This window comes from Corella eumyota, chromosome 5 (assembly GCF_963082875.1).
Source record: "Corella eumyota chromosome 5, kaCorEumy4.1, whole genome shotgun sequence".
Lineage (NCBI taxonomy): Eukaryota > Metazoa > Chordata > Ascidiacea > Phlebobranchia > Corellidae > Corella > Corella eumyota.
In genome coordinates, this window is record NC_137494.1 from 12,610,485 (window position 1) to 12,622,504 (window position 12,020).

General features: G+C 31.7%; 1 protein-coding gene across 2 annotated transcripts in view; it reads left to right on the forward strand.

Annotated features, from left to right (window-relative positions):
- Window positions 1-12,020, forward strand: part of LOC145753014 (uncharacterized) — an 83,812-nt gene that overhangs the window by 27,025 nt on the left and 44,767 nt on the right. For both annotated transcript variants that reach the window (XM_082569393.1, XM_082569394.1), the window contains exons 41-64: window positions 59-253; window positions 615-723; window positions 1,386-1,580; window positions 2,152-2,300; window positions 2,807-2,884; window positions 2,989-3,154; window positions 3,574-3,687; window positions 4,211-4,399; window positions 4,586-4,726; window positions 4,889-4,955; window positions 5,069-5,201; window positions 5,322-5,460; window positions 5,902-6,102; window positions 6,485-6,631; window positions 6,729-6,908; window positions 7,461-7,577; window positions 8,069-8,218; window positions 8,395-8,547; window positions 9,420-9,635; window positions 9,960-10,079; window positions 10,402-10,546; window positions 10,944-11,140; window positions 11,481-11,693; window positions 11,875-11,981. In XM_082569393.1, the coding sequence (XP_082425519.1) occupies window positions 59-253; window positions 615-723; window positions 1,386-1,580; window positions 2,152-2,300; window positions 2,807-2,884; window positions 2,989-3,154; window positions 3,574-3,687; window positions 4,211-4,399; window positions 4,586-4,726; window positions 4,889-4,955; window positions 5,069-5,201; window positions 5,322-5,460; window positions 5,902-6,102; window positions 6,485-6,631; window positions 6,729-6,908; window positions 7,461-7,577; window positions 8,069-8,218; window positions 8,395-8,547; window positions 9,420-9,635; window positions 9,960-10,079; window positions 10,402-10,546; window positions 10,944-11,140; window positions 11,481-11,693; window positions 11,875-11,981 (3,621 nt within the window). The remainder of the gene's footprint in view (window positions 1-58; window positions 254-614; window positions 724-1,385; window positions 1,581-2,151; window positions 2,301-2,806; window positions 2,885-2,988; window positions 3,155-3,573; window positions 3,688-4,210; window positions 4,400-4,585; window positions 4,727-4,888; window positions 4,956-5,068; window positions 5,202-5,321; window positions 5,461-5,901; window positions 6,103-6,484; window positions 6,632-6,728; window positions 6,909-7,460; window positions 7,578-8,068; window positions 8,219-8,394; window positions 8,548-9,419; window positions 9,636-9,959; window positions 10,080-10,401; window positions 10,547-10,943; window positions 11,141-11,480; window positions 11,694-11,874; window positions 11,982-12,020) is intronic.

Genomic DNA, 12,020 nt, shown 5'->3' on the forward strand with positions numbered 1-12,020 from the left:
ATTGTATGTACAATATTTATTTAAAAATAAAAATTTGTAAAACTTTTTTTTATTTTAGGGAAATTATTGTATGCCTGGCTCAACTATTCCAGAACAGTGCCCTGTTGGAACATTCAGTAACATCACAGGGGTTAAAAGTAGTATAGAGTGTACACCCTGTATAGGGGGCTGGTATTGTTCAAGTGACCCAAGGACTGAACCAACGGGAAAATGTGCTGCTGGTTATTACTGTATAGAAGGAGCTAAAACACCGGTAGATCTTTACAACAATTTTTTATAATATTTAAACAAGTAAATGTTGCTGAAAAAAAATTAATAATTATTTTTGATGTTGGTGTAGTGGTTAGTACACTTAGATTCATGACAGAATTTCTTGGGTTCGATTTTTACTGCTTTTATGCAGTTGGGTCCTTTAGTAAATGGTTTGAACTTTTGCTGGTTGGGTAATGTTATCAATAATGTCTTAAACTAACAAAGTTGACTTAAACTGGGCCAGGGTAACTAATGTTACTCTATGTCAACCTTTCTAGATTAATTAAAAAAACAATGTTCAATGGTATAGTTATACACAGCCTTTAAGAAAATGAATCTTGATATTTAAAAACAATTTTTAGACACCTACTAATGGATCTCAGGGAGCTATCTGCTTTGCTGGAGGTTATTGTCCTGAGGGAAGCTCCTGGCCTGAATCTTGTGATCCTGGATCATACTCCAACAAAATAAGTGAGTGAAAATATTTTGTTTTAGTTTTGGTAATAAAAAATGGTGACTTGTAAATTTGACCAAAAAAGACTCAACTCTGAAAAACTCGACTCAAAAACCGTTTAACTCATTAAAACTTAACTCTGAGCAACTTAACTTAAAAAAAAAACTTGACTTTAACCAACTTAACCTAAAAAAATTTAACTCGAAGACAACTTAACTCAAAATCAACTAAACTCAAACACAACTTAACTCAAAAACATCATAACTCAAACTAACTTAACTCGAAAACAACTTAACTCAAAAACAATTCAACCTAAAAACAACTAAACTCAAAAACAACTTAACTCAAAAACAACCTAACTCAAAAACAACCTAACTTAAAACCAACTTAACTCAAAATCAACTTAACTCAAAAACAACTTAACCTAAAAACAACTTAACTCTAAGACAACTTAACTCTCGGCAACTTAACTTAAAGACAGCTCAGCCTGGATACATTTTGGTGTTTAGGAGTTAAGTTTAATAAAATAAACAAGCAAAATAAAGGTGTCATTAAAATGTTTTGTAAAAAATAAAGTTGTCTTTGATTTAAGTTGACATAAAACCTTAAGAAACAGAATTATAAATTCTTATTCACAGTTAAGTTATTATTTTACATTAACACTTGCTTTATTTTTTAGATGCGAAAAGTAAAGACGACTGCATAGCCTGCCCACCTGGTCAATTCTGTGCCAACCAGGCCTCAATTGGTATAACAGGTAACTGCTCTGCTGGTTATTATTGTACGGGTGGTGCCAGCACTGATACACAATTTTCTGCTGAGCCAGGGTATTACGCTGAAGAGGGGGCTAAAAATCAATCACCCTGTCCTGTTGGTAAGTAGTTTTGTTTTTCTTATTTCATTTTTTCGCGCATTAATGACAGTAAATAATAAATAGGATATACAATAAATATAACAATAACGCGACAGGAGAAATAATAAAGTCAATTTAATGATTTAAAACATACTATAAGTATTAAGTTTTACATAAGGACTTTAAGTATATTTTGGCATAGTCACCAAACCATGTATAAATTAAATTAATATTAATTACGATAAAATATAATACATTAGTACACACATAAAAAATAAAATAAAGGAGTGAATGAAATAACAGAAGAAAAATCGTATGGGATTATTATTATCACTACATGAGGTCCTTGGCTCGATCCCCACTGCTCTCTTACCCATTTGTCTTTGAGTAAGGCGCTATAAATGATTTAAACTTCTGCTAAGCCAGCACATAATTAGCAGGTTAATAATCATGCGATTATATTTTAAATATCACAAACTGCTAGAAGCAACTTGAAACTGGGTCGGAGTAACTAATGTTACTCTATGTTTAAGTCGTTAAGTCGACCTTCTTATATGAAGAAAAAATATTTAAAAATATTTGATTATTTTAGGTTATTATTCCGCTGGAAATCGTTCTTCAACCTGTAAGGAATGTGATGCTGGCCAGTACTGTAATGAAACTGCAATGTCAAGTACTATATCATGTCCACGAGGATACTACTGTCCAGCTGGATCAGTAACACCAGAACCTTGCTTGGCGGTATGTCAATTTTTATTATAATTTTTAATTTACTGCAAATTTTAATTTAGGTTTTAGGTAGTAGCTTTGGTTTAATTTTATTTATTTTTTATATTTATTTATTTTCGCTGTGGGTGGGTCAACTTTACATTCTAAACATAGAGTAACATTTGTTACCCTGAACTCAGTCTTAAATTGACTTTCGCAGACTAGAATATCAATGATTAGTTATTACTTTGCAAAAATTTATGCCATTTAAAGTGCCTTACGCAAGGACACTACAGAATGTAAGCAATGGGAATCAAACCAATGACTTTATGTTGTGTTGTCAATTCTTTAAAAATTTTTAAGTATAAAAATCAAAACTATATTATAAATATGGAATTTAAATTCTGTAAATGTCTGTTTGCATTTTAAAAAGATTCTTGTTTTTTATTATCTATTTTTTCCTATATTTTGTTTTCATAAAACTTTTATATATAATTACCTTACGGCAAATTTTCCTAATTTGAAAAATATATTTTAAGGGTACTTATAACGATGAAGATACGCAAACAAATATATCAGCTTGTAATCCATGCATGGAAGGCTTTTATTGTAGTCAGGTTTGTTAAAAAAAATATGAAAAAAAATATATATTTAAAAAAAACTTTTTTTTTTGAAAATAATTTTTTAAATATGGTTCTTTTAAAAAAACACCATTTTACAGTCTGGTTTGCCAGATAGTGAGGCCAAATGCGATGCTGGTTTCTGGTGTGCAAGTGGTTCAACTACAGGAACTCCTGATGGTACAAATGGTATGGGAGGACCATGCCCATCTGGTTCTTTTTGTGAGCGTGGTACCTCAAGTCCTATGGGCATTCAGTGCAGTCCAGGTAATTAAAATTAAATTTTATTAAAAGAAAAAATAAAATTTAAATTTAATTATTTTTATATTTAAAAATGTGTTTATTTTTGTATATATATATTTATATTTATTTATTTATTTTCTGATGTGTGCAGGTCGACTTCACAGCCTAACCATGGAGTAACATTGGTTACCTTAACCTGCTCTTAAGTTGACTTTGGCAGATTAGGATAATATAGATTACAATTGTCTGATAATTAACTTGCAGATAATTCAGTACTTTATTTGTGTTTTAAATTTTGATAAATTGATTGTAAATTAGGTACCTCATATTATCAAGTATTTACTTTTTATTATATAAAAAAAACATTTGTAACATATTTTCTTACAGTTCATTAAAAAAATTTACACAACTAGTTGTAATTTTTACCTAATTTTTATTTTCAGGCACATTTAATAATGTTACTCATGGAACGAACAGCTCGTTTTGTTTATTATGTCTTCCTGGACAAACTTGTCCCAACCCTGGTTTAAGTTATCCAACAGGACTATGTGCTCCAGGTAATGTAAATTAGTGTATTTTGTTTTAGTACTAATTAACCATGTAATAGCTATCAGAAGTATTGTGTTAATATAAATTGTAATGTAAATGATAATAATTTTAAAGGCTATTCGTAATTTTATTGGCATGATGTAGTTGTTGAAACACTTGGGTTTACCACAAAAGGTCCAAGGTTGTATTCCGAGTACTGCCATCCTATATCACCTAAAAGTAAGGTGCTTAACAGTATAGACTCCTGCTAAGCCAAAAATCAGTCAAAAAAATATTTATCAGGCAATTATTATCAATAATATTTTAAACTGACAAAGTCAACCTAAGACTTGGCAAGGGTAAAAAATGTTACTCTATGTTATGTGGTAATGAAATTGTCCATTTCACAGTGAGGATAAAGGTACACAAAAAGTTATATTTTTGTAAAAACAACTTTTGTTTTATATTTATTTTGAGTGTAGCAAAATTCTAAATATTTAAAATAATTTTTTTTTAAATTTTTTAACAATTTTTTGGGGGGGTAAATTTCAGGGTTTTACTGCATTAGTGGGGCTGACTCATCCATTCCTGGTGATGGTACTTTATGGGGTGCTGAGTGTGAAATAGGGTATTACTGCCCCGAAGGATCAGGGGCCCAAAAACCCTGCCCACCAGGAAATTATTCTACCGTTGTCCAAGCTTCGTTTTGTTCCGAATGTGAGGCAGGGTTTCAATGTACAGGTAAAAAAAAGGATTGACTAAAACTTTTTTTTCACCATTTTTATTTTTTAAGTTTTTTTTTTAATAAAATTTATAAATTTAATATTTTGATTTAAAAAAAAAAAAAAAAAAAAAAAAATTTTAAGGTTCTAAAAAAATTTTTTTTGTGAAAATAATTTTTTTTAAAAATTGTTTCTGACTTTACAGGTCTAGATGCTAAGATAACTTGTTCGGAAGGTCATTATTGTCCTCCCGGAACAGGAACCGAGGCAGAGAGGTGTGTTCCAGGAACATATAGATCTAGCACCGGAGGAGCTTCTATTGATGATTGTTCTCCATGTGAACCTGGTCGGAATTTTGTTTTTTTACATTTTTGTTTTAATTTTTACTGAAATTTAAAAATAACTTTAATTTGTCCTTAAACAATAAAATCTAATTTTAATTTTTCTGATATTTTTGAGCTCTATAAAATTTAAATTATTTTATTAATCGTTTTTTTGTTTTTTTCAGGATTTTATTGTCCAAATTATGCTCAAACTACTTCTACAGATCAATGTGATCCCACCTACTATTGCCTGTAAGTATATAATAATTATTACAGTAAAATACTTAAAAAAAATTACATTTTAAATAAAAAAAAAATTTCAATTTTTTATTAAAATTATAAATTTAAAAAAAAATTTTTTTTAGACATGGGGTAAATGTAAGCAACCCCGAAACGACCCCGAACACAGGGGTAGGTGGGTTATGCACTCCGGGACATTATTGTCCGGTAAATACAGGCGAACCAGTCAACTGCCCTGCTGGAACTTATTCTAGTGAAGTAAGTCAAGCTATTTTATTTAAAAAAAATTAAATTTTTATTTACTTTCAGTGGGGATCAAACCAAGAACTTCTAGTACTGCAAATACAAAATCACACAATTTATTACAATTTTTTTTAGGTTGGTTTAAGTATGGAAACTGACTGTACGGAATGTGATAAGGGTAAATATTGTAACGCTACTGGACTGACAGAACCTGAAGCGAATTGTACCGGAGGATTTTATTGCGATGTTGGAGCCACAACACCTACTCCAACAGGTGTTTTGACTATTTTTACACAAAAAATAGTTGAATATTAGTTTTTAAATGCAATACTTTTAAAGTAGGGCTGAAAAAATTTTTACTGAATTTTTTTACACCCACCAAAGTGCACTATCTATCTTGGAAGTTGATCATATTTTGTTGATTTTACTACATCAGGGCCTGGGTTCGATCCCCACTGCTTCCATTGTGTAGTGCCCTTGAGTGAGGCTCTATAATTGGTATAAACTCCTGCTGAGCCAACACTTAATTAGCAGGTTAATTATCAAGCAATTATAATCAACAATATCCCGAACTGCCAAAGACAACTCAAGACTGGGTCAGGGTTACAGTTTTTACTCTATGTTTAGGTTGCGCATTTGACCTTTCCACATCAAGGATAAATTTATACTAAAAAAAATAAGTATTTAAATTTTAACAATGCATTTTTATTTGAAGATGGTGTTACTGGAAACATATGTAGTAGTGGTTATCATTGTCCCGAGGGAACAGTAGCAGAATTAAGATGTCCACCTGGTGGTTATAGTAACATATCTGGTCTAGCTGAATGTACTCCATGTGAGGAAGGGTTTTACTGCCCAGGAGAAACTGTTGATTATACTGAAAACCCATGTGTACCGGGGTATTTTTGTCCAAGAGGTAAAATTTTTATTATATAAAAAAAAAACTATTTTAGTAAAGTCAAATTGTAATGATAATATAACATGTCAGCAGTGGGGGTTAAACTAAAGACCTTAGGTACACAAACAAAACTATATGTGCTTATGTGCTATGTCTTAAAAACATGATGTAGGTATTTGTATGTTCAATATATAAGCCTACAAAAAAAATAAACTACCATTTGTGGTGCACGAGCAAATATTAATTGAGAGTTACAACCATTAGAAAAGTAAAACCCAGACCATAGGGAAATAAGTTTTAACCCTGTTGTGTAACATAAAATTAAACTAACACATTATTAATTACACTTATTTTTTACTTTTTATTATTGGAATTATCCAAAAAAAATGTTTAATTTTAGGTACGAGTTATTATACTGACAATCCATGTGCCCCTGGTAGTTATGGGACCATACCTCAAGCTTCATCACAAGATCAATGTACGCCATGTGACCCTGGTTCTTACTGTCTTGGTGGCAACACTACAGTTACTGGGCCTTGCGATCCAGGTTTGAAAAAAAATTAATAAAAAATCAAAAAAAAAAATCTAAAAATTAGGAAAAAAATTTGTGAAATTTTTTCAAATTTAAAAAAAAATTTTTTTAGGATTTTTCTGTCTGACAAATTCTAGCACCAATCAGCCAAGTGGTTTTGTAAACTACACGGATACTTCCTGTCTTTGCCCTTCTACAGATATAGGTGGGGTATGTCCTATGGGTTATTTTTGCCCTGAGGGTACTGGTCAACCCGAGCCCTGCACAGGAGGATGGTATTGTGCAACTGACGGTAAATGTCATTTTAAATAAAAAACAAATTTTTTAATTTTTTTAAAAATATTTTTTATTGGGTAAGGGTGTGAACTTTTGAAAGGTAATTAAGTTATCTGTAAACATCTGGTCTTAAGACGAATGGTGTGGCATTGGTAAGGCTCAATCCCGTAACCTTTTGACTCGTAGTCAGAAGCCATGGCTGCTATACCACAAATTTATTAGTATATGTAATTTCTGTATAATAAAGCCTAGTGAATGATATAAATGTATGTCCAATTTTTAGGCTTACAAAACAAAAAAAACTGCCATTTGTGGTGCTCGGGTAAATTATTACAAGCAAATATAAGTTGAGAGTTGCGACCATATTACAACAATTCACTTTACTACATGTGGTTTTTTGGTTTGATCCCTACTGCTAAATTATCTAACAATTTTAATAAATACTATTATAAACTGCTATAGTCAGCTCGAGACTGGGTGGAGTAACTAATGTAACTCTATGTTTAAACTGTCGACCTTTCCACATCAAGGATAAAAATATTTAAAAAAATTATTTATTTATGTTTAGGTTTAGATAGTGTGACTGCACAATGCGATGCTGGTTATTATTGCTCCTCTAAAGCAATCAGATCTGACCCACCTAATGATGATACCGGTGGTGTTTGTCCTGAAGGACATTGGTGCGGTAAGTACTTTTTCATAAATTTATCGTAAGGACTTTTTTTATTGGATAAGTTTGATTAATTTGGTTGCTAATGTCTTTTTCTAAAGTAATCTGAACTAGGGCAAAAATATGGCGCAAAATGTTTTCTAGTTTAATTTTCTATGTCCAAAAAATAACCAATTACATTTCACCAAAAAAAAAAACACCAATAAATTATCATGGTTAATAACAATATCATTAAACCTTATTTTAAACCAGGCCAATACCATAAAACCATATTTTAAATCAGACCAATATTTTTAAACTATATTTTGAACCAGGCCAATACCATTAAACCATATTCTAACCCATGCCAATACCATTATATTTAAAACAGGCAAATGCCATTAAACCATATTTTAAACCGTGCTTATACCATTAAACCTTATTTAAACCAGAAGAATGCTATAAAACCATATTTTAAACCAGGCCAATACCATTTAACCATATTTTAAACCATTTCTGCATGTTAGGTATTGGAACAGAAAACCCCAACCCATGCCCTAGTGGTACTTACAACAACAACACAGGAGTTCAGGCACAAAATCTTTGCTCCGATTGCACTGCTGGTTTTTATTGCCCCGATCCAGCTCAAACAGATGTAGTAGATGTTTGCAATGAAGGTACAAAAGCAACAATTTTGTAAAAAAAATAATAAAATGGAAAAAAAAAAATTTTTTTGAAATATTTTTTAGATTAATTTTTAAGATATTAAAGACGTAATAAAACAAAAAAAATTGACTTTTAAAAAAAATTAAAAAAAAATTATTTATAAATTCTAATATTTTTCTTTTTTTAGGGCATTATTGTCCAGCTGGCTCTAGTTCAGGAACTGCAAACGAATGTCAACAAGGTTATCAATGTCCTGCTGGATCTCCTGATCAAGTTTTATGTTCTTCAGGATATTATCAAGATCAAACTGGCCAAGTGGAATGTAAACAATGCCTTGCAGGTAAATTGTTTCACAAAATCGAATTAAAAATTTTTGTACTTAAATTTTGTCATTTATTTTATATTTATTTATTCCTAATGATAAAAGGTTGACTTTGGGACCTTTACATATAGAAACATTAGTTACTATTACTCTAACCCAGTCTTGAGTTGCCTTTAACAGTTTGGGATTTCATTAATTATATTTTCTCGATAATAAAACGACTGATTTAGTATTGGCTCAGTAGGAATGCATACTGTTCATAAAACTTACCGGCAGCGTGGTGTAGTGATAAGAACTCTTGCTACACCACACATAAGGTCGTGGGTTCAATCCCCACTGATCTCATGCTGTAGCGCCCTTGAGTAAGGCGCTATAAACGGTAATTATACTGCTGAGCCAGCACTTAATCAGCAGCATAATTACCGGGCAATTATAGTCTCTATAATATTCCAAACTGCCACAGGCAACTCGAGACTGGGTCGGAGTAACTTATGTTACTCTATGTTTAAGTCGCGCATTCGACTTTCCAACATCGAGGATAAAGATATACACAAAAAAAAAAAAAAAAAAACTTTACTCATGGGTAGTGAAACTTAACAGCAGTAAAAATTGAACCTTAGACCTCATGTAGAAGACCTAAGTGTTCTATACACTACAACATTCTACCAGTTTTTATATTTTTTTTTTAGTTTTAGTTACCTATTTTACTGCCAAATCAAATTATTACATTTAAAACTCTAACCCAGTCTTAAGTTGCCCATAACAGTTTTAGATAACATAAAGCAGTATATATATGTTTTTTTAGTATATATATGTTTAGTATCTTATTTTTAGTATATATATGTTTAGTATCTTACAGACAAACTAATATACCATATTTTAAATGTTAGGATACTATTGCGATCGTAGTGATGGCCCTATACCAGACTACACCACCTATCCTTGTCCTGAGGGTAGTTACTGCCCTAATGGCACTGAATTTTCTACCCAATATTTATGCCAACCAGGGACATATGGAACTAAAATGAAGGCCGAAACTGCTGATGATTGTAGTGACTGTCCTGTTGGTCGATTTTGTCCAATAGCTGGGTTAACTACGGTTGATAGTAAGTAAAAATTGTTTAAATACTTTTTGTGGTTATTAGTCTTAAGGGTCCATTTTCAAAATGTTGTTTGAGTTTTGTTAATTTGTAAGTATTTTACCATGTAGAGACAGTGGGATTCAAACCCAGAAGCTCCAGATTTAAAAAGTTGCGCTAAAGTAGTACCTAAATTCCTACGGTACCACCAGAAAAATATTAAAAAAATTGTTTTATTCAATAATTTTCAATTTTCACATTTTTGCACTAATTAAATTAAATTTTCTAATCATTTGTCCACCCAATAAAAGTCATTACCGATTTATATTTTAATTTATTTTCTATATTTAGTGTCGAATTCAGATTATTTCTGTGCTGGTGGTTACTTTTGTGTTTCTGGTGCAAATATATCTACACCTGAAGATGGGGAAACTGGTCACATTTGTCCAAAAGGGAATTACTGCCCAGAAGGTAAGTGCATTAAAAGACTTTTTTGGATAAAAAATGGTGTTTTTTGGTATTTATTTATCTTTGATGTGTAAAAAGGCCAACTTAACGGCCTAAACAAAGAGTAACACATCAATAGTTAATCTGCCGATTGGTTTTGGCTTAACAGGCATTCATAATGTTTGCAGCACTTTACTTAAGAGAATTTTAGCAAAAACCTGTGGGGATTAAACCTAAATATCTCATGTAGTAATGCCAAGTGTATTTATTTACCTATTTTTTACAGCTTAGATATCAAAAAAAAATGGCAAAGCTGTCTTTTAAATATAATTTTTTTTAAATTTAGGAACAACAACTTTGAAAAATTGCCCAACAGGAACATTTAACAACGAAACCGGTCAAGCGTTTAGCGGAGGTTGTTCTCAATGCACACCCGGGTTTTACTGTGATGAGGCTTCTTTATCTGAACCCAAGGGACCATGTAACCCCGGGTAAGTACCTGATTTTAAGTTTAGGTGACTTATTTCACTATGAATAAAAATATACAGGTTAAAATTTATTTTGTTATTTATTTTTTTTAAATTTTACAGCCAAAACAAAAGATAACGTTTTTTATCAAAGTATTATCTTTGGCAGTTAGAGATGATATAGAATATAATTGGCTAATAAATAATCTGTCAATTAGCGTTGACTTAGCACGAGTTTACACTATTTTTAGCACCTTACTCAAGGGCTCTACAGCATGCAAGCACTGGGGATCAAACTTTAGACCCATGTAGTAACAGCAAGTGTTTTAACCCATGCACTATGCTGACCCATTCACTTTGCCATACAACTGTATCATTTATTTTAGGTAATCTCAATTCTAAAATATATTATTTTGTTCAGGTATTATTGCCCGTTAGGCTCAATCAACCCAGATGAAGAAAACTGCACAGTTGGTCATTTTTGTCCAAGTGCCACCCCCAGCCCCATCCCATGTTTTGATGGTACTTATAATAATGATATAAAAGCTGCGGAATGTTTAAATTGTACTGCAGGGAGATATTGCATTGATGGGGAGAACCAACTAGAATGTCCGATCGGTAAAAAAATTGTTATTATGTTGATCTTAATTGTTATTACGTTGGTCCTGGGTTTGATTTTTACTGCTCTCTTGCAATAGTGTCTTTGCGTAAGCTTACACTTTATCAACAGCCTCATTATAATGCAATTATAATTTATAAAATCAAGACTGAGTCAGAGTTACTGATGTTACTCTATCTATGATTAGGCTTTAAGTTCATTTTTTATATGTACAATACATTTATTTGTATGATAGCATGGTAGTAGTTAAAGAAAAGCTAGCGCTTAAAACCTTAATAGTTACTGTAATATGCTAAAATTTTTTATTTATTTTAATTTAATTTTTTTAATTTTTTGTAGGTTTTTATTGTCCCTCGGGCACAGGATTGGACTGGCAACCTTGCGAAAAAGGAACATTCGGACAAGCTTCTGGATTACAGTCAGCGTCTGACTGTGAGAAATGTCCGCCTGGAAAGTATTGCGATCAACTTAACGCGACAACTTTTACTGCCGAGTGTCAGGAGAGATTTTATTGTAGAAATGGAAGTGCAGCGGCAGAACCACCAGAAGACGGTAATTTTAGATTTTTGAACTGTAATTTTTGGCAGCACTTTTAAAAACTAGCTGCCTAGTGTATTATGTAAAACTCCTACTACATGAGGTCTTGGGTTTGATTCTCACTGCTTCCACGTTGTAAGTTCCGCCTTCCCATATCAAGGATAAGAATTTTACAAAAATTAACTTTTTATTTTAGGTGTTAATGGTTTGTGTTCCACCGGTCACTACTGCCCTGCTGGTACCACAGTAGAGGTACCATGTGCACCGGGAACCCACAATCCTTCTTTTGGAAGAATGTCTCAAGTAAAATTCTTAATTTAAAATCTTATTAAATTAAAATAA